The sequence below is a fragment of the Bradysia coprophila genome, chromosome X (assembly GCF_014529535.1).
Source record: "Bradysia coprophila strain Holo2 chromosome X, BU_Bcop_v1, whole genome shotgun sequence".
In the NCBI taxonomy this organism is placed as follows: Eukaryota; Metazoa; Arthropoda; class Insecta; order Diptera; family Sciaridae; genus Bradysia; species Bradysia coprophila.
The window spans coordinates 1,036,163-1,062,311 of NC_050737.1; the positions used below are offsets into that span (position 1 = coordinate 1,036,163).

Below are 26,149 nucleotides of genomic sequence, written 5' to 3' on the forward strand. Positions count from 1 at the left end.
TTTTTAGTGATTTTTGGAATTACAAAAAATTCGCAGCATAGAAACTGCCAAATAAAAATTTCGTAGGTTTGAACCCGCGAAAAAAATCGCCCATTCAAACTGCGAAAACTTAACTCAATTCCTAACTTCCTTCTCGCCATAAAAGCGTGTTGTTGGTTCCTAGGGAATTCATCCTTTTACGAAATGTAACGTGCAGGAGTTTAGTTCGTCCCTACAGAATTCATTTTGCGAAATGAATGTCAATTTTCATTGTACATAAAAAGTGTTTTAACACACCGAGCGATCCGGCCCATTGCCCCGGAGCGAAGCGGAGGGCCGCAATGCGAGCCGGGCGCCGGAACGGTGTCGGTAACTTAGGAGTTATTTTTTTTCTCTCGCACCGTCTAATAATTAGTCCTTTTACAAAATAACACGCTAATAAAATTTCAGACAGAGAAATACTCCGTATTAAATGGTGGACATGTATCTCATTTCTATTGGTAGTTTATTATTTTTTATCAGTGGTATTGAATTAAATTATCGGTCGTTTATTACCATCCTTTTTTATCTCCGTTTTTCAATTTTTTACCTACCGTTTATTGAGATCGCTTCCGAATGAACAGGTGCATCGCCCTCGTCTAGACACATCTAGAGTACTTCGCACTCAATGTAATAAATAACTAAATTTCAACTAGTCGGATCTTACTAAAACGAGCCATCAGAACAGTCGGAGCGTTTGCTGCGACTGAGCCCCGTACAAACCCGTATATCTATTGCGTACGTGACCCTAGTGCGTCTGTCACCCTACTTTGACCGTAAGCCTATGCGCCGGTTAAAGTAGTTAAAGTAAAATTATTATGTAATGTGTACATCTTAGAAATTGCGCATAGCGCAATTACGAAGCCCCGTACGACGTTCCTTTCAAATAAAACAAAAATTTCAAATAGCCCTAAAATTTTAATTTATTGAGTATAAATACACATAGGGCCTAGTATCGGCCTCAGTCCGAGGATCCAAATTTATTTTTTTTTTTTCAACTACATTCTATTCGGCCTTTGATTACCTTCCAAATGAAACAAAAAATACGGAAAACGGATGAAATTTGCTCGAGTTCAATGTAAAATACACATAGGGCTCTAGTAGCGGCCTTAGTCCAAGGACCCAAATTTAATTTTTTTTTCAACAACATTCTATTCGGTGTTCGATTATCTTTCAAATGGAACAAAAATTACGAAAAACGGATGAAATTTACTCGAGTTGTATGTAAAATACGCATAGGGCCCTAGTAGCGGCCTTAGTCCAAGGACCCAAATTTAATTTTTTTTTTCAACAACATTCTATTCGGTGTTCGATTATCTTTCAAATGAAACAAAAATTACGAAAAACATATGAAATTTACTTGAGTTCTATGTAAAATACACATAGGGCCCTAGTAGCTTTTCACTTCTACTAGGCCCTAACTCACGGTCCACACACCCGATTTTAAAAAACTTTTTTTTCCTGGATTGATATTGACAATACCTATCATTTGCCGTGTCATTTACATTTCCATCGTTTATTTTGCCATAAATATCACCAAAAGACCTTAAATCACTTAGGTGGCCCTAACTCACGAAGGGCCGACCCGAATATGCCCATCTTCGAACTTAGCCTCACTATTTTGACTATCTTTCAGGGAATTTTTTTTTTTTTTGAAATCGGATTTGATTTACTCAAGATATCGACGTAGCAGACAGACGGACAGACGGCCCAAATTTTTATTGCGGATTCGTCATCTATGAACATAGGCAAACACTTTGCCCTTACCGTCTGCTTCGAATTCCATCAATTACACACGGGATCGTAATCCTATAAGCCCCTTCGTACTTCGTACGGGGCTAACAAACTGCCGGTGTGTAGCGCGCGATCTCAGGATCCTGGCGCTAGTTTTATACAACTCAGCTCAGCATCATAATTTTCGAAATCTGCGGACTTTAGATGCCTCTGTTGCATAAAAGGCTCTACGAATCTCGATGCAAAGTGCTTTATAAGGCTTACTATGTGTATTGTGCACTAGGCCTACCGCCTAGAGTCACAATTACTCATCTAAGGCCCGATAAATCACTTTGCACTCGATGTCTTTCAAGACTTTGAAATCATGATGTGATGATAACAAAAAAATCCAAAGATAGATATATGCTGCAAACTCTAATATTTTCCTGAAGAATGAATTTAAATTTTAAGGTTTTTTTATTTTGTCGTTTTTTCACACTTTAGTTATTTTTTTTCGCGATTTGTCAATTTTTGAGAATTTTTGTAGTCGCCAAAAAAATCGTCAAAGTGTGAAGAACTGCCAAGAAAAATCGCCAAAGTGTGAAGAAACGGCAATTATTTGATTTTTTTCTTTTTGTCGTTTCTTCTCACTTTGGCGAATTTTCTTGGCGTTTCTTCACACTTTGGCGATTTTTTTTGTCGTTTCTTCACACTTTGTCGATTTTGTTTGGCGATTTAAAAAATTCTCAGAAACTGACGAATCGCCAAAAAAAAATTGCCAAAGTGTGAAGAACCGGCAAGAAAAATCGCCAAAGTGTGAAGAAACGACGAAATGTGAAGAAACGCCAACATTTTTTTTGGCGATTCGACTTTGGCGATACTTCACGGCAATGGCTGCACGACAGGCGTCCGATTTCGGCAGTTAGTTTTTCATAAGAATCCCTTATCGGTAATGAAGAAATTTCGCATGAAAATGGCTGCAAACTTTCGTTTCATTCTGCTTGCATATTTTTTGAAAAAATCTATTTCAAAAATAAATTTTTGTCTCTGTTTGGGACTAATTTTGGGAAAACGTTTTTCCTAAATTTTCTTACATTTTCCTAGATGTTCTTAATTTTCCTAATATTTTCCTCAATATTGGAGGAAACTAGCACTGTTTCCCGGCCTTCGGCCGGGTCGTACTGTTCCCAGGGTTATTTATCAAAATAAAGTTTACTTACTTGGTTATCAACCCTACGTGTCGTATTTAGAAATTATCTTTACAATTCTGGCTTCGCGTTCTGAAATTTAATTCTACGCTTATCGTGTTTCGATATTTAACTCTACACTTCCAGCTTTCCGGGATTCAACTCAAAGTTCTTGCATTCAGAGATTCAACTCTACGCTTCCAGTTTTCCAAACTTCGAATTTGAATTCTACATTTTTAATGTAATCATAATCTCAATCCTTAATTTCGTTTCTCTTTCAAAATCATAATTTTCATTAATTATCACTCTCTTACTTTCTTTTTTGCTCTTTTTAATCACACAAACGAAAATTATCAACAATCGTTTCTTTAAGTAAATTCTAGACTAAACAAAGTTTCATCGATTAAAATGTACAAGGACGCCATGTTTGATTTTGCAGTTAGCTATAGCATTTGTCATAAAATGAAATAAAACTTTTTCCCTCACATCGGCTTTCCTTTTCACCTCTTATATCTGACAATTACCCGCACTACATTCGGCCGGGTCGTACTGCACTGTTTTCTCGCTTGATATATGCACTGTTTCAACCGTATTTATTTTGATATAACTCAACTGGTATTTAAAATAGTACTAATACTTTAGGTAGCGTTAACATTCCGATTCCTGTAATTACCAGCAATCGTTCTGTTATTCTTAATTTTACTGATACCAAAATCATCAATCAATGTCTACATGAAATTGTTCAAAAAATTGTACACTTTTTCTGAAAACTGATTTAGTTTACTTTTTCGTTTTTAAGTTATTTTTTCTTATGTAATAGTTTGCAGAGATTGTTGGTTTTCTGCATAAGATGTTCAATAAAAGTTTTAAACAAAGATTTTTTAAGACGGGACAGGTATCTTTGACATGATTTAAATCCTTCAATCGGGCGCTACAAATAAGCGCCATAATTTCATTTAAATATTCATAGCTAAATATGTCAAAGCTTAACCAACACAACGTTCAATTCAAGACAATCGTTACATAAGGGGCCTTTGCAGTTTGGGCACTATTTGAATGACCCCTTAAAATGCTTAGATATTTTTATTACTTATAGTAATATCTGACGTTGGACAAACATTTAGCAATAATTTTAGATTTTGTTTTGACGCGTGCGAGAATTACGTATGCTGCCTTTCGAACTTTACGTACCGAGGCGAAGTTTGATTTTTGACTTCGACTAATCCTCGGGTCAAGAAATTTCTCACGAAAAGACGGTTTCCTTCATCTTACTTCTCCTCACTCTTTCAGACAAAATTTCCGAAAATTCTGTAATAAATTAATGCTAAAGGGTAAGAGATGCACACAATGATTCACAGCTTAAGAATTTGATTTTTAAGGTTTGTTTTATTCAGTTACTTTGAATTGAATTTTAATGTTTGATAGAGTTTTAGTAATTTATCCCTCTATGAAGCACACTTTGGAGAAAGATATTTATGTCCTGAAAACTTTTTGAAAAACGCACTCTGATGTCTTGCCAGCTAATTTATTTGAGGTCAATTTTGACAAACCGAATGAGGTCCAGATACTGTTTTCGAAAAATGGCATTGGAGAGCGTTTTTCAAAATCGTCCTCGGCGGCGTAACAAGGTGTGCCGTCGGATACCGTTTTTAAAAAACGACTTCGGAGGGCTGACCGGTTGAATTCTCTGATTTTGGAAAACGGTCTCAGAGGGCTGATCGGTGATACATCGGAGGTCGATTTAAAAAAAACGGCCTTGGAAGGCTGAGCGGCTGATCCGTCGGACGTCTATTTTGCAAAACGGCTTCGTAGGGCTGTCCGGCTGGTCCGTCGGATGTCGTTTTTAAAAAACGGCCTCGGAAGGCTGACTGGCTGATCCGTCGGACGTCTATTTTGCAAAACGGCCTCGTAGGGCTCTCCGGCTGGTCCGTCGGAGGTCGATTTTAAAAAACGGCCTCGGAAGGCTGACCGGCTGATCCGTCTGACGTCTATTTTGAAAAACGACCTCGTAGGGCTGACCGGCTGATCCGTCGGAGGTCGATTTTGAAAAACGACCTCTGAGGGCTGACCGGCCGACCCCTCAGAGGTTGATTTAAAAAAATGGCCTCGTAGGACTGACTGGCTGACTTCTCGGAGGCTGGGTGCCCCCAGGTGCTCCGAGGTGCGCCGAGGTGCTCCGTGGTGCTCCGAGGTGCTCCGAGGTGCGCCAAGGGGCGTCGTGGTGCACCGACGTTGGGTTTTATATGTATAGATGAAGGAAATTTAGGAAAATGTTTTCCCTAAACATAGTTCCTGTATAAATCTCTAAAGGTTTGCCATTTTAAATTGTTTTCTGCAAACTCAGCTAAAGAAATTGATTTCACTTATACTCTAAATAGCGGTGAGCCAGGACATTTTATTCGGATTTTTTTAGGAATTATTGAAATTTGTTAGAAATAATGTTCTGAATAAAAGCCATGCAGAGAGCTTACCCTGAAGTCAATACAAAAACCAATTAAAGATCTTCTTCAGATTATATTTAGAGTAAGACATCGTCCGTCCATAAAAGTAAATGATTTTCGCACATTTCCGACAATTGCATCCCATTAAGTTCAAGTCTATTTGATATTCATTCGAGTCATTTCGGAGCTTTATTCCAGACTGTTTCAGATCAAATACAAATAAATTTATTCAAATTGCCATGTCCATTTTAACAGCCGGATGAGAAACATAGTTCTGAATTTCAAAATCCTCGAATTTGAAATCTTCAATCGACGTAACGGTTCGCTTAAAATTCAATACTGGAAATGGTTTCGGTTCTCGTTTCAGCTGAAAGAATCTATCCATTAGAGCCATCAAAACCGGCGAACAATCAATGACTTCATACCTGTTCTTGAAGTGGTTCAATGTGATTCAAATAGACGTGTGCGTCACCCAATGTATGTACAAAATCACCAGCCTTCAATCCAGTGATATGGGCGATCATGTGCGTTAGTAGGGCATAGCTTGCAATGTTAAACGGAACACCAAGTCCCATATCGGCAGAACGTTGATACAATTGACATGATAGTTCGCCATCGGCCACATAGAATTGCACCAAACAGTGGCATGGAGGCAATGCCATATTCGGTAGATCGATTGGATTCCATGCACACATTATAATTCGTCGATCGTTCGGATTATCGCGTATCCGTTTGATAACATCATTTAGCTGATCGACTCCTTGTCCGGTGTAGTCATCGTTACACGTACCGTATTTAGCACCGAAATGACGCCATTGGAATCCATAAATCGGACCAAGGTCGCCTGGGAAATGTGATTTTGAATTTTGTTTATTTGACTGTGTAAACAGGACAAACCTTCTTCACGATCGGTAAATCCAGATTTGTCGAGAAATTCTCTAGTGCTGTTACCATCCCATATCCGGACATTTTTCGCTTGAAGTTCCTTAGCATCTGTACTACCTCTGATAAACCACAGGAGCTCTTCGGCTATGCCCCGGAAGAACACCTTTTTCGTCGTCAGCAGCGGAAAAGTTTGATTTCGTAGGCTGAAACGCATTTGGCCACCGAACACCGAGACAGTTCCAACGCCTGTGCGATCATCTCTTTGTTTACCTGATGAGAGTTTGGTTTCGTTTAAGAACGGACGATTGATATTCCAATTTCACATGCACAAACCGTTGGCGAGGATGTGCTTGATCAAATTTAAATACTGATGTTCGTCGTGTATTTGGACGGTATCTCCATTTCCATTATGCTCCATGTCAGCCAAAATAGTATTACGATTCGATTGTTTACTCTGCTTACGTTTTGGCGGGATATCGTCGATGATTCACGTTTGTTCCGATGAATGACGCTGTTGATCTATCGATACGTTGACACTTCGTGTGTGTGACGTTCGATATAATGACAGATCGGAATTTTTGGGGTTATGTACCTGATCAACACACTTCTCTATTTTGATTAAGGTTTAAAGTCGTACGCGATGGTGTCAGAGCGTAAGTCCATGGATTATCGAAATAAACTAATTCTGGCTCCAATGGTACGAGTCGGCACTCTACCATTTCGTCTGCTATCATCCCGGTACGGCGCTGACATTGTCTACACAGAAGAGTTGATCGATTGGAAACTGTTGAAAACTACCAGGAAAATCAACGGTAAAAAGAAACTCTGACTGCACTGAATGGTGTGAATACTGAAATGAATCATTTTCAGATATTTTGGGAACAGTCGATTTTGTTGACGAAACCGATGGAACCATAGTATTTCGTACGTGTGCAGAGGAACGACAAAAAGTTGTTCTACAAATGGGAACAGCGTCGGCAGAACGGGCGTTGCAAGTGGGAAAGTTGGTAATTTGTTAAATTCCTGTTCTTCCCGACGACGAAAAATGAAACGTTTCACTTTGTCAGGTGGAAAATGACGTAGCAGCAATTGACATCAACATGGGATGCCCGAAAGAATTTTCTGTGAAAGGTGGTATGGGCATCGCACTGCTCAACAATGCTGAGAATGCGAAAAAGATTTTGAAAACGCTAGTGGACGGACTGACCATTCCGGTTACCTGTAAAATTCGAATATTTCCTGACATCGAACGAACAATCAGTTTGGTGAAAGAATTTGAAGCGATTGGAATCAGTGCGATCGCAGTTCACGGCCGAACGAGACAAGAGCGACCTCAGCACAAGGTTCACGCCGATATGATACGGAAAGTGGCCGAGAATTTAGACATTCCAGTTATAGCGAACGGCGGTTCCAATCAAATTAAAACGTACGACGACATTTTCAAATTTAAAGAGAACAGCGGTACGTCAAGCGTTATGGTCGCTCGGGCCGCCCAGTGGAATCCGTCGATATTTCAGAATGGTCGTAAGTTTTGGCATTGAGTCAATTTGAGTCATATTTTCAATGAATTCCATACTATTGCAGCTCTGATGCCTCTGGACGATGTGATCAAAGAATTGTTGAAATTGTCAATTGAATTCGACAACTCGCCATCAAATACCAAATATTGTGTCCAGATGATGCTGAGAGAATTGCAGGAAACGCCACGAGGAAAAAAGTTTTTAGAATGCCAAACATTGGAAGAGATATGGTAAGTTCAGACGACAGTTCATCGGTCCTTATTGTGGCATTTGGTTGAAACGATTGGTTATTACAGTGACATTTGGGAACTGGGCCGCTATTGTCGAGAGAAACAACTGGAATACCAGGAACGTGGCAGTGCCAGTAGACGTAATGTGATACCCGGGAAACTGTTACAGAAACAGAATGAGGACGAACCGGCGGCGAAAAAGATTAAATTCGACGATGATGTCATCGAACGCAATGTGGCATTCTTCCGAACACATTATGAAGACGGTAAGAACTTGTCCGGTCTTACTTCGACTCGTTTATTCATTCCACTATTTTGTTCACAGTGCGTGATCTACCGAAAAGTGTATTGCACGCGCATGCCGTACGGAATTTCAAACCGATACCGGTCTATCGAACGCAGCAACAGGATCGCCTGTTTCGGACCGTTGTCGAATTTGGCAAAAAGAAGTACTCCAGTTTGTATTGGGAGAAGAATAAGCGATTTGCCGAGCAGGGTGCGGCTCTGGTGTGCATTCTAAATTTAGGATTAATCGACGAAGATGTTCTGATCAAGAAGGGCAGCATTTTACAATGACAAAAAATGCGTTGGATGCAACGGATTCATTTGTAAATAATTTATTTTTGTTTCGTTTTCGTTAAAAATCGAAATCATTATAGACCTACAAGGCATATTCGGTTCCTCTGTTCTTCTTTTTTTTCTCTAATACAAACAAACAATACTGCCGCCCCACGTCGTCGTCGTCGTGTCAATTATAAAAATATCACAATATCACCCGCTTCTCGCATCAAATTAAATTTTCCGCGCTCCCGACGATTGTTGGCGCTTTTTCAGTCGCTGGCATTTGTTGCAATCATTTTGCCAACAGTTCTCATGGCAACAGGCTCCGCATTCGTTGCAACGCCGCACTTTCGGTTGCCACGGAAAAATCACTTGTTTCTGCGGACAGAGTTCGCAGATAAAACCGCGGGCAGTGCACAGTTCACATTCTCTGATGTGTTCATCACATTTGGCTATTATGGTCGAAATATTCTTCAAAAATGATCCGTTACGAACGGCTACAAAATCAGTCATCGACCATAGATCCGTGTCATTGGTCAAATACTTTTCGGTTCCATCAAATAGTCTGAGCGAGCTGCAACGAAAAAAATGTAGGAGGCAGAATTACGAATCTGGATATGTTTCGGCCCTCTCATCGGAAAGACAAAACTTTGGGCGAAATTCACTGCGACATCGCTAGTCATGAGTGTGAAAAAGTAAATTTGTAGATGGACAAACACTTACTCATCAGCGAAACGACACGACGTAATGAAGTCCATGACGAATTTCAAATGGACGCGTCGCAGTTTCGCAAATCGTAGGATTCGAACTTTTTCGTACAGTTCTGGGTTCAAATCGGAAACGCGAAACACCGGAAACGTCCAAATCTGGTCCAGTAATCGATAGGAGAAGACGCTAACTGGATGTAGTGTGAAGTCCCATCTGCAATTGGATGAAATGGTAACACGTAAGACAAATGGAAAAAGGTTCTAAAATGTCAGTCTACCTATCCAAAACACGAGCTGGTATGACAGATATTTGATTTCTGTGGCATCCACTGCAATGATATTTCCCAATGTACTCACAATACCGGAAACGATGCGAAAACGCTGCAGCCACTCTCATGCCACATCCGGCACATTTCTGATTTTGTTTGTACAACAATTTTTTGCGACTGTAAATACGGACGTCAGTTGAAGTGCATGGCAAAAATAAACTTTTTTTTTTGATCGGAGTTAACAATAGGAAAAACTTACTCCGGTTGTGGATGTCGCGTGAATATAATTTGTGCTCTAGGTGGTGCCCAATCGCGTGTGCCTCGAGTGAATGGAATTTTGTAAATTTCGTCTGGACTTACGGTCCAGCTACCAGGCATCGGTAACATCATTTGCGGTGCATCCTGTTCCGATACCAGCCACATCAGGTCAGAAGCTTTTGGCAATTGTTTGTCGTTAAATTTCGATATTAGGCTTAATGCTACACTTTCGGCCGACAGGTTGTCGCCCCATTCAGCGTACGCTTTGTGATCGTTCATGCTCTGGGTGGATGTAGACAGGTTCTGCGAATTATTTAGATGGGAGAGCATTGAGAACAAAGAAACATTTTTGGGAATAAGGCGGAAAGCATCTGAAGTTGGATGAAACAAGAAATTCATTTCATTGGACAATAGCAATAAAGTGGCGAGTGCAAGCCGTGTCGGTTCACTTTGATAGGGCAGTATCAAGAAAAATCACGTATCAGTCGTCAGATCGAGAAGCCCTTCCCGAAAACCAGCTATACAAACATAACAACAACAAAAATTGGAAATTACCTGAGATTGTCTGAGATTCGCGGTAGAATCATTGGCTGAATATCCCAAATCCCCTGAACTTCCATCGGATGACGAGGACGATCCCGATTCAACAGATTTTGCTTTTGTACTACTTGCACAACGAGTGTACTGTCCGCGATTTTTCAGCTTCCGATGAATCGCTTCGACGTCTTCAATCGATTGTTGTTTGGTTTCCTGGAATCGTTGCCATTTGATTTGTTCGATGGCCGATATCATCGCTTCGGAAACACTGAAGTGAGCATTTTCCCGTTCCAATTCCGTGTTGGCCCGATAAAATTGGGCCGCTTGCAGAAATGACGTCAAACTTTGGCCTTGCTTGGGTCGCTGCTGTGATCCGATCGGCGAACATTCTTGACCAAAGTCTGCCATTGTCGGTTTGCCGTATCGGTTTTGAATTTTCTCACCCTCTCGCGGTATAAATTCGTTGACGAAATCGGCAGGAGCTGAGCCCGGACCACCAAAGCCAGAGTACATGGTCAGCGATTCCGGTTTATCGGGATGAATCATAATGCTGAGTAGATTTTCATTTCCAATGAAGTATCCGCTATGCGATGCTTCGTCATTCGATGAATACGAAAAGTCCTCTGATTTGAGATGCGACGCTTTTTTATTGGAAGTACGTGGCTCCTTCGGTCTGAACTTTCTGTCCACATGAATTTTAATGTCATCACATTTGACTAATGAAATCGGTATCAGTTCGTTACTCATTTGGCTGCTGCCCCCGCTTGGGCTGAGTGTTGCCAACGAGTTGCAATTGTTTCGTTCTGCTGATCCCGAATCGCTTGCATTCTGTTTGTATGTGAATGAAGGTACTTTTCGCACTGCACCAGACATTGATGTATTTTTTGATCGTATGTTTGGAATGTGTATCGGCTGTGACATTGTGGTGCTTCGTTTACGCTGCGGCTGTATATTGCTATGAACGTCTGGCAAACTCGACCAGGGACGTAATTTCAAGCTAATTAATTGAATGTCTTTGGTTTTTGCGATCCTTTTTCGTATCTTAGAACTTCCATCAGTAACGCTGTGGCTATGGCTGAGTGATGATTTTCTGTGTTGAAAATGTACGGTTCGCGTGGTGGTAATAGAATTGATGGACGCCTTGAGATTGCCTTTCGTCCGTGGAACAAATGAAAAATCGGGATGTGACGTTGATCTTTTGTGTTGAGACTTTTCCGATTTGTACAAGGTGCCGTCGATTTGTGACAACAGATTCGGTTGATTATTTTCGATGGCATTCAAACACAACAGAAATGCTCCGATGTACTTCTCGCTTTGAAGGAACGCCGTCACTTCGTAACACGTGTTAATGTGCTCACTGTCCGTCAATAGACATTTCAGCTTTTCCGACAATGTATGAGATTCTAAACTTTCATAGATCCAAGCCAATGCCTTGTCGTTTTTGATCCGAGCATAGGGAATGTGAATTGAGGGCGAACAGCTTCGATTGGCAATGGAAACGGTCATCGACGGATTTAGCCAATTTAGTCCTTCGATGAAACGCCACGTATCGGGAGTAATCTGAATCGGTAACGATGATGGTGCATTTAGAAACGATTCAATCGAAAACGCGCAATAAAAAAAAAATAAAATTTTTAAAAGGGACAACTTACACCATCTGGTTTGAACACTCGAATGCCATTGATGAATATCTGTTCGATTGACGTGTGCAAACGGAGTAATGCACCAGAATAAATCCACGACTCGCCCAATTTACTATTTAAAAATGTTTCGGCGATGCATTTCAAATTTGACAAAAGTTGTTTATGTTCGAGTTGAGCACGAGCGAATTTCGTATGATTCATGACCTCTCTGCTCGTTAAAGCTAATGTAAATATAAATTCCGTTTACTCAGCCAAATCGTAATTCTATAGAAATTGTACGAATTTTTGTTTATTATGGTTATCGCATAATAAATTCAACTTTGAACATCACTCTCTAGTTTTGCATTTTTATCAAACAAAAAAAATTGTTTCCAAGTTCGATCTTTCTTTTTGCGTAATCTATTCTCCAATTGGCATCGAATGGTTCATTATTCTGTCAAGTATTTACGAAAAACGTATGTCGTTCATGCGGTTCAATTTGCAAAGAAACTTTTAATGTTTTGCCTTTTCAATTGGATTGATTTGTAAATTTCACGAAAACAAACATTTTTTTGATTTGATAACTCCTCACTGCTATATGACGTTTCCATTGACAAGTGCCATACCCATAAATTAATTGTTCACTTTGTATCACTTGCTCGGACGTTTCGAGAATACGCGCCATATGATCAGGTGTGTTACCAAAGGTGAGTGACAATATGACTATAGCTGGGAAAGCTCTACATAGTTTTCAGTTCGTTAATTTGCTTTGATTACAAATTTCATTGATTAAAATCTTAAAATTGTTGGCGATCTGCAATATTATCGACTGTAACATCAACGTTAAAAAACAGGACGTTTATCCTAAAGGAGCTAATAAATTCTGCTAATTTTTACTTTGATCGCTACCAATAGGGTCGAACTGGTCATATGTCAAAAAAGGCAAGCCCGATTGACCCTTTCATTATTTGATTAAAAATATATGGAATTCGCTTCTCTAAGGTTGTTATGCGTTGTAGCGAGGTGAGGCCGATATAACTTTTGGATGCCGATTAGCATAAGTGCTACCATATCACCTCTTGGGTATGACGTAATGATGCAGAACCTAGTAATAATGTGTTCCAAGGTTATTTCTTCCAAGGTTATGAAAGAACAGGTTAAGACACTTCTGAGTTGATCTTAAAGGCGGTGACACATAAATTTTGACAAATAGATGTCTTCACGTTGAAGTTAATTGCGGCTTGTCAACTTTCGGCACCCTGGACTTTACTTAAATCGTCGAGGAATGCCTCCAAATAAATTTCTAAAAATCTAGAATTCCGTTTTGGATTTTTAGAAATTTATTTGGAGGCACCCTGGTAAAGTCCAGGGTGCCGAAAGTTGACAAGCCGCAATTAACTTCAACGTGATGAACAGACTCATTACAGATTGTTTGAAATGTCAACTTGATAAAAACTATTTGGTTTGTTTAGCATGTGCTCTACAAAGTGAACTGAAGTCCGATATTATAAATTTTAGTAGCATGAGTATTCAAATTGTGATTAAAAAGTTTTCGTAAAAATAATTTATATTCAACCGAAAACAAACAAAAGTTTTAATTTCCGCGGTCCGAACGGCGCTACTCGATGAATACAAAATGAACAGTTTTTTGTAGCACTTTATACAAGTGTCATGATGATGCATACAAGGAAATGTCAATTGAAATATTTTTCGTGTTATTGAAGTGTGTGTATGGTTCAAACAAAACATTTATTTATCGAAATCTGCATTAAAACTAACTAAAATCAGTGAAACGGATACAAATCTGGCGATTTTGTTGTATGGAAATCAAACAATTGAAAATTGATACAATTTTAAAGTGAGAGTGCAATAAGTCATTAAAGTGGACTAAGAAGTGCACAGGAGTTTTCATTGAACACTTTTTTTCATGACACATTGTAGACTTTGTGTACAATTTAAGCGACGATTGCTTATAAATATACCTTTGCTGTACAAGAAGTGCATTTAAGAAAACAAGTTTGTCGGCTACAGCGCGACTACTATTCGACGAGCATTTCCAAAGTGTGTGACTTGTAAGTATAATTTGTGTTTTTCGATTTAATATGATGCATACGCAATGCCTTTTTTGGACATGATTTCCCATAAACATAAAAGTTTACTGAACTTAACCTTATGCTTAGTGTTAACATTGAATGTGTATAACAATGGGAATGGTCGGGGACAGTGCATTCACTGTGGGTATTTTTGTATTCATTCATTTTCCTATTATTATTTTGCGATTGAGTCACAAAAGCCGACACAAGAAATGGCTCAGCATTTCGTTAAGACAATATTATACGAAGGTGGTAAAAAGAAGCTTCACGTCGTCTCTTGCGGTGAGCATATGTTCAACAATATTATTTTACTGCCAAAAGGCAATAAATCAATTTACAATCGACTGAAAAGCTCTCGTCCACTGAAGGTATTCTTCAAGATAATTGGGTAATGCTTTAGAGTAGTATCTCAGTCCTCTTTTATTCCGAAAGCTTCCATTATTCGAAGTGTGTTTCCACTGCTAGCGGAAATAAATTGACTCACTCAATCCGTTCGTATTGCTACACATTTAATGAAATTGTTTATAGGTAACCAGTCTTGTTCGTAACCTAATACCACTCACTCAAATCGAACATAAAAATGATTCTTATTGTTTACCTTACCAACTAAACGGACGGCACTGACGGATCGTTCCTCAAACGTATTGAATGAATGGACACAAATGTTTGCTTTGTTTTCTTTTCATTTCATTTGTTTTTGCTGCTGACTAACGACTGTTTAACACGTAAATAAAAGTCGCTTTTCCGGATAAATTTTTGATGGATTAAACGAATTGGTTGAAATTATCGATTTTAATGAGACTGGAGTTGCAACCGACTGTACATGTTTTTCTACATACAAAATGTGAAGGAAGGCTACCGAGAAAACGGCAAGGAAAATGTAATCTTGCAAAAGTCTGAATCGATACTCAATTGTGGCTGCTAAAATAAGTTCAAATGAATTGAGCTACAAAGGATAACTCATCGCGAGTTTGTCCAAATTCGTAGTTATATCCAAACAGGAAGAACTTCTCATAAAGAACCGAAATTGTCTTTTGTTATGCGAAACGAACTACATTAACCTTTTTCCGTTGGTTCAAGTTAGTCATCATTGTTGTTACGTATAAACAAGAGCCATAAAAGCGATGTACGGTGGGCCTGAACCGAATTTAATTGAAAAATGTTGACCAAAAAAATAAACATTTTTTTCTACGGTGGGGAAATGGATAGATTTCGAAATAACTAACCGCCGTTGAAGTAGACGGACTTTTACGTTCAAAAAGTGTTTGAAGCCGGTTTTATATTAAATCTATCGGAGCCACCCTCGGACAAAAATTGTTTGTAATGTCCCATAAAAGCAAATAACGAAGAAAAATCGACTGCCGGTTCAGGCCTACCGTGGATGACAAACACTTTTGTTTGTCTGCTCTATATGTTGTGTTACGTAGTTGTTTGCATATTTGGGTTCTATACTTAGCTCAACAAATTCTGTTTTTGACACTGCTGAAGAACATCCATTGCTGGAGATATTTACTCAGTCACTTGCAGTTTGGATAGATTGACAAATAAAAGAATTTAAAAAAAATTGTAAATACAGTAATGACATGATGGATGATGCATAGCATGCGTATAACCAGCGATAATGTGTTTTGCATTTTTTACTATTTGTCATCTGTTGTTTTCTACAAACATTTATTAAAATTGGCATCAGGATATATTTACTCAATTCAACCATTTCTTATATGCCCGTTTCGAAAACGTTTAGTTGGCTATCTCATGTCTAAGGCACATTGCTGTTAACATTTGTGTATTAGGGAACAGTAGTTTGTGTATATTGTTGCACTCCATCACTTGCCTATTTGTGTACAAGAGTTCCTTGTATATATTTATTATAGAAGAATTGTGTAACTTCGTTCACAATTAAAGTGTGATTTTGTATCATCTAAGACTATGTCTATTACTTTCCATCTTTCGATCACTCACGGGTTATTTGAATCTTAATACAATCAGTTTTACTATCGGATCTATTACTTCATTAATTTTCAAAAGATTGATTTCAAATCTTTTACTTCATTTCTTTTGGACATGCGTTTAGCTATATAAGATCGCAATAGCCAGAGTTGTCATTTGTTTCTGAAGCCGTTGTTATCGATAACAGATGAAAGCCGCCCGTTCCGAAACAGATCACAAACGAACTGAGACCAACCAGCAGTTCCAAGAAAAGGGAAACAAAAACAAATTTGCTTCGCTTTCATACAAATGCTGGAAAACGTTTACACACAACGCTCCCATTATTTCTGGTTTTAATAGTCAATTTGCAACTAAATTGATGATCACACATCAACCTACTCATTATTACTGTCGTTATTTACCTATAAATTGGTTTGAATACTTTATTTATTTATGAAATTCATTACGGCGCTAAATAAATGTGTTTTGCGTCTACGTTCGACGAATGAATCGAGCTATGTATAATCCAATACGCTTGTGGTTTTTAAATGACATAAATAGAGCTCAAGCAAGAAGAGAATAAAAGTTTTTTTTCCTCTTCTTTTCATTGAGAATGCGTTTTTATTATTTAATTTTTGATTTTTTTTCTCTTATCTACGAAATATAGAAAAACTTGTAAATGCCAGTTTCCATTCCGTGGTGACTGATTAAATTGCTGATTAAATAATAACACCTTGTAAAACAGCAATATCCATATAATTCTGTATGCTTGTTATAGATAAACCAACCGAAAGCTATACGTGGTTCGTATTGCATAGTTACAGCTAGCTGTATACCGCAATTTGGGAAGTAAATTATTTTGCATAAATTGCATAGCGTAAACCATACGTATAGTTCGCTCAGTTCGAATAATTTTTCGCATTTGAAAACTATTTCGTTTACAGAATTTATGCTATTATAGTATGTCCCATCGGTGGCAAATATTTTTTTTTTTTTTTCGATGAATTCGCTTCCGGTTTATTGATTGCACAGAATTTCAAACATGATTCCGGTTTTATCGTATATTTCACAAAATTATCGAAACAATTACTAGAAGTACACCCACAAATGGCACAATAATGTAATTAGCTGTCGCTGCTGATGAAAATCGGTTTTCGGTTTCGTATGCTTCCCATGATCCACAAAATCCGGGTAGTAGTGGTTGGGCATTGATTCCTCGTCTGAAAATATTACCGTGCATTTTGAGAGTATAACTAAACAACGTGAGAGTATAACTAAACAAAATCATGGATGAGTGGCACACTTCTCCATTAAGTCCAAGAAGTGCGGCGTCACTCCTTGGAAATTATTTCATTCAAATTTTGATTATTATTTATGAAATTTACGAAAGAAATAATTTCCATTGAAAATCAACTCGGCATAACATGAATACGAAAACTTCAACTCACTGAACTAGTTTACAACGGAACTGATCCAATCGGTCTCGAGCATCTACCACTGCCGTATCATCGATGGGAATGTTTGATGACCACAATCTCTCGGCGATAGCGCCAACGAACGGTAACAGTCGTGGTACATAATTCGTTTTGTCCACAAATTCTGCCCAAATACAGGCTTCTCCGCCGAGGATATTTTTTTGTTGTTCGGGAGTAACTGGGAATTTGATTTAAGTAATTTTAGAAAACGAACCAATTGCACCGGTATAGAATAGTAGCGGTAATACTGTTGACGATTCACAACTGTAATGACATTCGTTCGACAATTCTAACTCTAGAGGATTTTAAACTATCAAAGAACTAGTTGCTCTAAGTCACTATTGTGTTACCGCTACTTAAAAATTTGATGTCTTTGTTTCAAACTTACTATCCGGAAGACCTAGAATTGGATCAGCCGTATAATAACCTCTCCATGATTCACCATAGTTTATGTAGTTAAGATACCAAGGCGAAGATAGAATGGCTTTGTAGCCTTTATTGAGAACATTCTAAAACGTTTTCCTTTGAAATTTCTTTCTGATTCAAGAATTGAAAAGAATCCATGAACATACCTGAAGCTGCGATTGCCAACTTCCTCCCCAATCTTTCCACATATGAATCACTACGTCTTTACTCAACTAAAATTCAAACATTTCATTCCAAACAATTTAAAAAAAAAAATTTTTTTTCATTTACCTCAACTCCCTGGTCTAACGGATCTTGCCATGAGATCGGAGTAGCACCTAAACTTTTCACCATATCGATATGCCTAGTAGCGTAATGTTCTTCCACTTGGTGGATGCTTGTGTAATTGTTCGCCTGCATAAATGCTGCGATTTCAGGAGAACTTTGCCAGCATGGTGGATAAACCTGACGAACAGAATCGTTTTATTTCGATATAAATAGAACGACTTTCGGAAGTGGCTACGTACCTCATCCATTCCCAAATGTACAAACGAATCTTTTGATACATTTTGAACGATTTCCGTAAACAGTCCCCGCATGAATGTGTACGTAAACTCTTTCGTTGGATCCAGATTCTCTCTGTCAGCATGTACACCCGGTAGTGCTGTTCCAGGTTCTCCGGGAACACCGTAGCAAGGAGTTAGTAACTCTGGAATTCGTAACAATTAGTCCGATTTGAAAAATTGATGTATGATGCGAACTTATCCCACCTGGATAGGATTTTCCCATTGCAAATGTGTGACCTGGAGTATCCAATTCGAGAATTACTCTGATTCCTCTCAAGCGTCCTGCTTCAATGACCCGTTGGACCGCAGCCGGACTATAGATGTGTTTCGATGAATATGCTCCCTGTTATTTGACCGATGATTCACGAATTTTACATTTTCAGTTCATATTTTGTAAGTCGAGTAACTTACCTTTGCTGATAATTCAGGATATGTCGTACTAACGAATGGAAAACTCTGATCGTCCGTTATGTGCCAGTGCAGAACATTCAACTTATTGTACATCATACCGTCCATAATAGTATAAAAAGTGCTTTCTAGCTGATAATGTCTCGCCGAATCTATCATGAAACCTCGGTGGGAAAATCTTGGGAAGTCGTTGATGCTTGTAGCATTTATGTAAAAGTACAGTGGCCCTTTATCAGCGTCGTAGCCGTCATTGTTCCAAATTAGTTGAGAAAAGGTTTCAATGCCTCTGAGCGCACCCCATACCGTTTCGGCTACTATGGTACCAACTCCTTCCTCTTCGATAGTTAGATTGTCTGATAAAATATTTTTTTTTTAAATGTTTACACGACAAAATGACGAGCTGTAAATATGGTAAAAACTCACAACTTTCGTATACTGACGGATTGTCGCTCAGTCTGGGATAATTTAAACATTCGTTTTCACCAGTGACTCCACCAGTTATGTTCACATTTACTACAGAAATTATTTTAAAATTCGGATCAGGAATTGGTGTTATTCCTTCAACCGTTCTAAATAAGAATTGATTGTTGTATTTCGCAATTGCAAATTCCAATGGATCGCAGTTGGATATGTCTGTAGACAGCACGGTTGCAAATTTAAACGATTGAGGATCGAATGTTAGTTGTTTTTCGGTTGTTACTTGTGCAAATGGTAACGGCCAGACTGATCCTGGAGGCCATTTTCGTCCCTATTTCAATACAATTACTAGATTTTAATATTTAAATTCTTCACTACACAAGTATCGACTTACCGCTAACGGACTGCCAGGTGCAATCGGTATAAGTGTTCCATGACCAAATTCAATGACTGATCCAAGAATAGCAATCAAAAGTAAATTATTCATTGCGAATTTCCACTATTAATACTGTATGTAGAGTCAAAGTAAAGCTGTTAACATCTTAACACAAACCAACACCTGACCACACACGGTTCGGTACTGAAAATTGGAATACATTTTGTTTTTTAATACAAACTGATCGATATTTAGGATAAGTGTGAACGGGATAACATTTGCTGTTGAGACGATTAGATAATAATGTTCGAATTGGTTGTTCAAGTGTTTATCATTTTTGTCGTACAAAATGAACAGTGTGGAATTGAAAATAAAAATTGTCGGTGAACGTTTTGATGAAATTGAGAATTTTCATGAGCTCAACTTTACCTATTGATTGGCTCACTTTGTGTGGATGATTTTAATATTAGCATCAAGTAACAAAGGTTATGCTAGTTCGTGTAACCGCTCTTTAAATCGGTTTAATTTCGGCAGAACTGTAGCTCAAGTATGTGAGTTGTAAATGGCGTTGTAAATTCTAAAGAGTCTGTTGTTCTCATGGTTCTAGAGTCCCGGAAATCAGAAGTAATTGATTAAATTGTATTCATACTCATTTGAAATTTAAAAAAGAAAAATTGATTAGAATCCAAAAAGGTCCGATTGTGAATATTTTATAATATTCGGATGGTAAACTTTTATAACCAGAGAGACACAAATCAACTAATTTACCGATTTTTGTACGGACACAGGGAAGTTACAGTACTCTGTAATTATCATTTATTGGCCAAATTTGTTTGGAAAACTAATGGAAATCGTTCTAGTAGATTGCTTTGACTGTTGAATTTTCCGTTCAACACAGCTGCCAGCGGGGATGTTACCGAAAATAAAAATTGTTTCGTTTTCATATACACGTTAAATGTTTACGAAACAAAACTCTTTGTTTAGACGATTTCGTCAACTATGTAAATTAACCGAATGATTAAAGAGTCTTCTTTTCATCAGAATTTTTTATTTATAGAAAAAAAAACGTTCATTTTACGATGAGCGATACAATGAACCATACCGTTTTCGATCAAACATATTGATAAACGTTTACATTTGAAATGAGATAATTTTTGTTGTTTTGACTGTCTGTGTTGAGCATATGGTTAAAATTTAAAAAAAATCTTCGATTCTTCGATAACAATTGTTGGTGTTTTTATAGTGTCAGATTTTCACATAGATCTCGACACATGTAGATCGTTCACATATTTGCTCGGAAAAGATGATGTTCTTTGAAATTAGTATAATCAAAAATGAAAAGCCATCGAAAGCTAGATTCTAAGCATTAATGTCTTATTCTGAACACTCGCCAGACTTCAATGGTGCCACAAACCTTGATGACCGATCGAATCAACCTCTAAAGTACATATAAATTATACGACGACGGTTAACGCACAATATAAAACCGCATTTTTTCGTGGAGATGTTTGTTTCCTCAATAAATATATCACATTGTTGTCCTTCATTCTGCAGACGGATGATTCATTGAATATGCCAACATGATGTTTTAGTTTATCGGTAAACATAGGTAAACATCGGTTCTATAGCATCAGCGCGAATACTATATGCATTTGATTAGTTGAGAATGTTTTTGTAAGAGAAAGTGCTTGCTGGCGACAAGTTTTATCGTTCGCAAGCGCTGAGCTAACATTTAATTATGATTGAATGGTTTGGTTATATTAGCAGGTAGGCAGGCAGAGAGGCGAGATAATTGCTTTTCATCAACTTGTTTATTATCTGTCGTTAGTGTGTACGGTTCATTGAATTCATTGATTTCACTAATTGATTAATTGATTTGGATTTTTAAATTTACTCACAGAACGTAATTCTTATTGTAAATGCGGTATGCACGAACACACTTGCAACCAAAAATTTATTTTTCAAAGGTCTTCAGATTTACAAATTTTTTTTTCCCGTGTATAAACACGCAAACGAACCAATTTCTGTATCAATATAAATGCAATACTATTTGACCTTTATGTCTAGGTGCCACAACAGTTGGACTGATATAATAAAAATATTGTACCTATTCCTGAACGAGCAACACATTACTCATTCGCACTGGTATCGCTCGGCACACGTTGTGCATTTTGCTAGCTAAAATGCGATGAATACCATAATCATATGCAATGAATGCTTGTTTACGTAACTAAGGGCGACTGTTTTTGTTTGAGAAGTGCAACGTTTCCGCACTGTTTAGTGCTATTTGTCGCGTATTTTACACGCTTTATCTAGATTTTTGTTCGTTGTAAAATTAGTTGTTCTCGCTACTTGAAAGCATGTGAAACACGTTTCACGTCTAAAAGTTTCATTTGCATTTTGCTACACGACAGTAACATTGTCTCTCTTATATAGTAGACTGTTGTTCGATGAGTATTGAATAGTGAAGAACGTTTGTTAAATGTGTGAGTGTGACTGTAAAATTATTTTTATTTTAGGATTGGACATGCGAAACTACTCAAACCAGTGTCTTAAATGTGTGGATTTTGTAATATTGGTTCTAGGAAATGTACTATTCGTTTTCCAAAGTTTTTAACCGATTCTCAAAAGCTTTAACACAAAACCGTGCAAGAGAGACTTTTCTAGTTAAAGGCGTCTTCTCAAAATAAGGCCTCCGCTTAGTTCAGACGTTAATATTCTTCGGTGGGTGATGACTCTTACGCATTGAAATAATTTCTTTTGTTAAACAGCTGATTGTAATAAACGTCTCAGGAAAACAATTTATTGTCTGAGTATATTGGTTAAGAGTTAAGTCTTTTCAACCTTTAACAGGTCCAACCTTTACATTTAGTAATATCGTGATAAATCACTCGGTATTAATTAACCGCATGCATGTGTTACTTCACTAAGCATAACCACAATGCAACATCAAAATGCAGCATCCAATCAATCAAATTTGATTTGACGCACATAGTGCAATAGAATTTCACTGCCGTATTACCTTTTGAGCTAATTTCTCACTAATTGTATGCAACTACACGATGACCGTTCGAACTAATTAATTGAAATGACTTGACGCGGTTTAATAGCAAACGGATTTTACGCACGAATTTGTATACAAAGTGAAGGTGAATTGTAAATCATTGTACTCGCTTCCAAGAATTTAGTCGCTCTCTTCTGTCTCTACTGTCAATCGATCTAACAATGTCGCCGTTGAGATAAATTTTGATCGGATCGGTGTTGACATCATTTCAATCGTTGCATTGCACAACGCTTAGGCTAGACACGGTCCATTTCCTAATTTTTTTGTCATTTTTAGCAGAGTATTTCATGCTTCGCATTCAAGTTTCAATCAGGTACGGTGTGGGTATCAAAATGCGTATCGTGTGATCTGCCTAAAGGGCTTATAAACTTAGTAAAATGCAAACATTTTGCTCGGAAGAAGAAGCTATATAGGAATTTTAGTAATCTGCCGATTAACCCATATAACGAGTCCAGACCTGGTTTAAGTTTAAAGGCAAGCATATTAACAGTTTTACTATTCAAACTATTACTGCATTTGATGGAAGATTTTCAGAAATTGTCAATAATCTTTTACTTCATTTGTTTTCAACATGCTTTTTGCTATATATGACCTCATTAGTCAGCCTTGTCGTTTATTATTGCTGTTGTGATCGATAACAGATGACAGCCGTCTGTAACAGGTTAAAGGCTCATTTTTGCATTTTACTTCTGCACTTCTTGAATAGAAACCTAAATGCCAATTTCTTTACATAATCAAAAATAAGATCACATAGGGTAAACAGGTCAGTTTTACATGATTTCTGCCTGTTTCGAGCACTTAAAGAGAATATTGAGTCACACAAACCAGGTGTAACTGACCTGTTCGTGTTCATCCTACCTATGCTACAAAATATGAAGTCGACATATAATGGACACTTTCGGCTACTCTCACTTTGTATGCACTTTTATGTCATTCGAATTCTTTTAAAGCTAGGCTCAAGACTGCGGTCATGAAAGACAGTGTTCATAAGTACAATGTGGTATCGCCTTATTATTATTAAGAAGACATTGTCTTCCTCATAAATGTTATTTATTGGAATGTAACGATAAAATCAATGAACTAACCGAGGAAGACTATAAATCATGCAAGATAAATATAACACACAAATGTAATCGTAATTGATTGCAATTCAACAAGAGATTTTCTGCATAAAAATAATTTCAAATTTTGTTTCAGATTGTGGTTCAAATTTATTTAAAAAAACTTCTTAAACAAAATGCCTGCTAGTGGTCCAGTTTATCAACCCACAACAGTTTCTTATGAAATCCGGCCGGGATTGCTTTCTCAAACCGCTTCAGCATCACCGTTAATTATTTTCAAAAAACCAATACGACAAATCATTTTGCTGGTTTTTTCACTACTCGCAATAGCAGCTGGTTAGTAAAATTTATCCGCTAACACAATTGAAATCGTTCTGTGTCATGAAAGAATATGTTGAATGTTTGGGCTTTTTTTCGTCGAATTAGGTATTACAATGATTGTAAATGGAGCCGTTGACTATGAAGACACCGAAGAGCATAAAGAAGAGCTTGAACTGAATGCAAGTCAAGCGGAAACACGAGATATTGGCATCGTTATCGGTGGCGTTTTGATGACAATAGTCGGTTTCATCGGCCTGGGTCTGTATGTGGTGGTGGCCGATTGGAGATGCAGCTATGTGTGTCCGTGCATTTTGTCGAAGAAACAAGGACTTGCACGCCAATTACAAGGACAAAGTGGTGGACAAATAATGGCCGCATTGAATCCATCCACCGATCCACTGGTGTCGCACACACAGTACGCACCGGTGTCGGAATTGCCTCGGCCAGACGATGAGGAATGCCGAACGTTGATGCCTGGCGACAACAAAGATTGGTAAGTCAAACGGATGGATTTTGAGATCTGTGTGTGGGTAACGGCAGTGTTGGTTTTGTTTTTTGTTACAGTTTAAGCAGCGCCGAAGAATCGGATAGAATGTTGGATCCAGATCCAAGAATTGTTCTGCGTCCGATCGGATATGTTGAAGATGCCTAAAACTTATGGACTTTAGATGGAAAAGAGTAAACGGCTTCTCCGCACCCTTCAATTAAAACAAGAGGAAAAAAAATTATTTGAGATTAACTGTGAGATCTAGCAATAATTAAGTTTTAATTTTCGTTTAATTTAACTCTTCTTTTCGGGTAAGTAGTTCAATGTAAATTAACGATAAGTTTCGAATGGAATTGTAATGCAGAAGAGGGGAAGAATTGAATGTCAATGACTAGCATTTACACATGGGCGTAAATTTCGATTAAATTGTAGGGCATAATGGTTAAGATTTTGACATAAAAATAGCGGGAGAGTCTATAAGTGAAGCGGTATATCAGACCAATTAATTTAGGAGTCACGTCGCCGATTTTTCGGTTAAGCTCTAACAGGCACATGTGAAGGCTTCACGACTCAATTGAAGTTCTTGCTTTAAGAACACGGATTTTTCACTCACACCACACAACGGAAAATTTAACTTTTTCTTTTCAATTAATTTAAATAAAATCTTTTCGAGAAAGCATTAAGTAACGCTGGAAAGCGCATGAATTATCCTTGAAATATGGATGAAATTTTCACGGATTTCGTGAAGATCTTCAAAATAACGACCGGGTCCTCGGATACTGAATATCTAGTAAATTCTACGACCATTGGTTTTCAATGATACCATACTTGCATTAGTCAAACTACTACAGATCCAATTGAAGTCAACCAAATTTATGTCGAAATTAGCTTCAGCTGTTTTACCAGCTGGTCCACTCATACAAACACATTGTAATAATCACACGCACGCGAGTGGTAGTGGAAACCACGTATACGCGGAGTGATTGTAAGAGTGGTCCAACTGGTAAGACACCTGAAGCAAAGAGAAAACTTGGACACTAATTTGGTTGACTTTAATAGAATCTCCTTTGTGTTGGATATACTTGAAGTACGACAAAGTACGAAGAGTAAGATCGCGAGCAAAAGACAGTCTCGACAGCCAATGTGCTCTCGCTGAAAGTGAGAGCTTCTGAAATAATTTCGTTTTCAGTAAAAAAAAACCAAGAAAAATTCGAATATTTAGTTTGTTCATCGTATGGGAGAAATTATGACTATTCCATTGCTTCTGCAATAAAGCTAAAAATCAATGAATTCCGAATCTCGCAAATAATGAATCTATTCGTGGTGATGCTTTTCGACAGTTAGCTGGAAAAATATTCCCAAAAAAATGATCAGAACAAAATTCGTGTTTCTGCATTCGTTTTGAAGCCTTCACAGTCAATTCAGAGTTTGATTTAACCTGTACGACTCCAATACCGAACAGACATTTCAGATATAGTGTTTCATTATTGACTCGCTGATAGAAATGTGGATATAATAAATTGCGATGTGTACTGAATAAGTACGGTCTAATATTTGAGATTAAAAAATTTCTAAGATGATAACGATGATGGTGAATCA

General features: G+C 37.8%; 5 protein-coding genes across 10 annotated transcripts; 2 read left to right on the forward strand and 3 right to left on the reverse strand.

Annotated features, from left to right (window-relative positions):
• Window positions 1–5,533: 5,533 nt before the first annotated feature.
• Window positions 5,534–6,761, reverse strand: LOC119081352 (thymidylate synthase). The gene is made up of 4 exons (XM_037190200.1): window positions 6,578–6,761; window positions 6,257–6,514; window positions 5,785–6,203; window positions 5,534–5,726 (listed from the first exon to the last, which is right to left on the reverse strand). The coding sequence occupies exons 1-4, from the start codon at window positions 6,660–6,662 to the stop codon at window positions 5,589–5,591; spliced, it is 900 nt and encodes a 299-aa protein (XP_037046095.1). The 5' UTR covers window positions 6,663–6,761; the 3' UTR covers window positions 5,534–5,588.
• Window positions 6,762–6,799: 38 nt separating this feature from the next.
• LOC119081345 (tRNA-dihydrouridine(20) synthase [NAD(P)+]-like) lies at window positions 6,800–8,667 on the forward strand. 2 transcript variants are annotated; one of them, XM_037190188.1, is made up of 6 exons: window positions 6,800–7,056; window positions 7,115–7,251; window positions 7,312–7,765; window positions 7,829–7,994; window positions 8,061–8,260; window positions 8,320–8,667. In XM_037190188.1, the coding sequence occupies exons 1-6, from the start codon at window positions 6,885–6,887 to the stop codon at window positions 8,568–8,570; spliced, it is 1,380 nt and encodes a 459-aa protein (XP_037046083.1). In that variant the 5' UTR covers window positions 6,800–6,884; the 3' UTR covers window positions 8,571–8,667. The 2 variants fall into 2 exon arrangements, with proteins under 2 accessions (XP_037046083.1, XP_037046073.1); XM_037190178.1 differs by having other exon boundaries at window positions 6,801–7,056; window positions 7,312–7,768.
• On the reverse strand, window positions 8,596–12,562 carry LOC119081344 (run domain Beclin-1-interacting and cysteine-rich domain-containing protein). Its single transcript, XM_037190162.1, has 6 exons — window positions 11,979–12,562; window positions 10,345–11,886; window positions 9,791–10,092; window positions 9,541–9,708; window positions 9,279–9,476; window positions 8,596–9,129 (listed from the first exon to the last, which is right to left on the reverse strand). Exons 1-6 carry the CDS (start codon window positions 12,168–12,170, stop codon window positions 8,787–8,789), a joined length of 2,745 nt encoding a protein of 914 aa, XP_037046057.1. The 5' UTR covers window positions 12,171–12,562; the 3' UTR covers window positions 8,596–8,786.
• A 1,084-nt stretch (window positions 12,563–13,646) lies between these two features.
• Window positions 13,647–25,048, forward strand: LOC119081378. Its single transcript, XM_037190263.1, has 4 exons — window positions 13,647–14,020; window positions 23,879–24,078; window positions 24,169–24,556; window positions 24,628–25,048. Exons 2-4 carry the CDS (start codon window positions 23,919–23,921, stop codon window positions 24,713–24,715), a joined length of 636 nt encoding a protein of 211 aa, XP_037046158.1. The 5' UTR covers window positions 13,647–14,020; window positions 23,879–23,918; the 3' UTR covers window positions 24,716–25,048.
• Window positions 17,017–22,835, reverse strand: LOC119081359 (beta-hexosaminidase subunit alpha-like). 5 transcript variants are annotated; one of them, XM_037190233.1, is made up of 11 exons: window positions 22,640–22,835; window positions 19,636–19,821; window positions 19,248–19,572; window positions 18,828–19,177; window positions 18,621–18,759; window positions 18,378–18,559; window positions 18,142–18,315; window positions 18,018–18,083; window positions 17,834–17,954; window positions 17,419–17,623; window positions 17,017–17,190 (listed from the first exon to the last, which is right to left on the reverse strand). In XM_037190233.1, the coding sequence occupies exons 2-11, from the start codon at window positions 19,726–19,728 to the stop codon at window positions 17,037–17,039; spliced, it is 1,809 nt and encodes a 602-aa protein (XP_037046128.1). In that variant the 5' UTR covers window positions 19,729–19,821; window positions 22,640–22,835; the 3' UTR covers window positions 17,017–17,036. The 5 variants fall into 5 exon arrangements, with proteins under 5 accessions (XP_037046128.1, XP_037046108.1, XP_037046118.1 ...); XM_037190213.1 differs by lacking the exon at window positions 22,640–22,835 and adding an exon at window positions 21,516–21,979; XM_037190223.1 differs by lacking the exon at window positions 22,640–22,835 and adding an exon at window positions 21,424–21,979 and having other exon boundaries at window positions 19,636–19,823.
• Window positions 25,049–26,149: the final 1,101 nt, after the last annotated feature.

Excerpts from the sequence above, each read along its gene's own strand:
- LOC119081378 (XM_037190263.1), top strand. The coding sequence starts at position 23,919 with ATGCCTGCTAGTGGTCCAGTTTATCAACCCACAACAGTTTCTTATGAA. Across the intron at positions 24,079-24,168 it reads ACTACTCGCAATAGCAGCTG|GTATTACAATGATTGTAAAT; the intron begins GTTAGTAAAATT and ends TCGTCGAATTAG. Across the intron at positions 24,557-24,627 it reads CCTGGCGACAACAAAGATTG|TTTAAGCAGCGCCGAAGAAT; the intron begins GTAAGTCAAACG and ends TTTTTGTTACAG.
- LOC119081352 (XM_037190200.1), bottom strand. The coding sequence starts at position 6,662 with ATGGAGCATAATGGAAATGGAGATACCGTCCAAATACACGACGAACAT. Across the intron at positions 6,515-6,577 it reads CAAGCACATCCTCGCCAACG|GTAAACAAAGAGATGATCGC; the intron begins GTTTGTGCATGT and ends AACTCTCATCAG. Across the intron at positions 5,727-5,784 it reads TTGAACCACTTCAAGAACAG|CTGAAACGAGAACCGAAACC; the intron begins GTATGAAGTCAT and ends AGATTCTTTCAG.
- LOC119081345 (XM_037190178.1), top strand. The coding sequence starts at position 6,885 with ATGGTGTCAGAGCGTAAGTCCATGGATTATCGAAATAAACTAATTCTG. Across the intron at positions 7,057-7,114 it reads AACTACCAGGAAAATCAACG|ATATTTTGGGAACAGTCGAT; the intron begins GTAAAAAGAAAC and ends AATCATTTTCAG. Across the intron at positions 7,769-7,828 it reads GTCGATATTTCAGAATGGTC|CTCTGATGCCTCTGGACGAT; the intron begins GTAAGTTTTGGC and ends ATACTATTGCAG.
- LOC119081344 (XM_037190162.1), bottom strand. The coding sequence starts at position 12,170 with ATGAATCATACGAAATTCGCTCGTGCTCAACTCGAACATAAACAACTT. Across the intron at positions 9,477-9,540 it reads CCAGCTCGTGTTTTGGATAG|ATGGGACTTCACACTACATC; the intron begins GTAGACTGACAT and ends ATCCAATTGCAG. Across the intron at positions 9,130-9,278 it reads TCGTGTCGTTTCGCTGATGA|CTCGCTCAGACTATTTGATG; the intron begins GTAAGTGTTTGT and ends TTTTCGTTGCAG.
- LOC119081359 (XM_037190233.1), bottom strand. The coding sequence starts at position 19,728 with ATGAATAATTTACTTTTGATTGCTATTCTTGGATCAGTCATTGAATTT. Across the intron at positions 18,084-18,141 it reads CGTTAGACCAGGGAGTTGAG|TTGAGTAAAGACGTAGTGAT; the intron begins GTAAATGAAAAA and ends TTTGAATTTTAG. Across the intron at positions 17,624-17,833 it reads AATTCTAGGTCTTCCGGATA|TTACTCCCGAACAACAAAAA; the intron begins GTAAGTTTGAAA and ends TCAAATTCCCAG.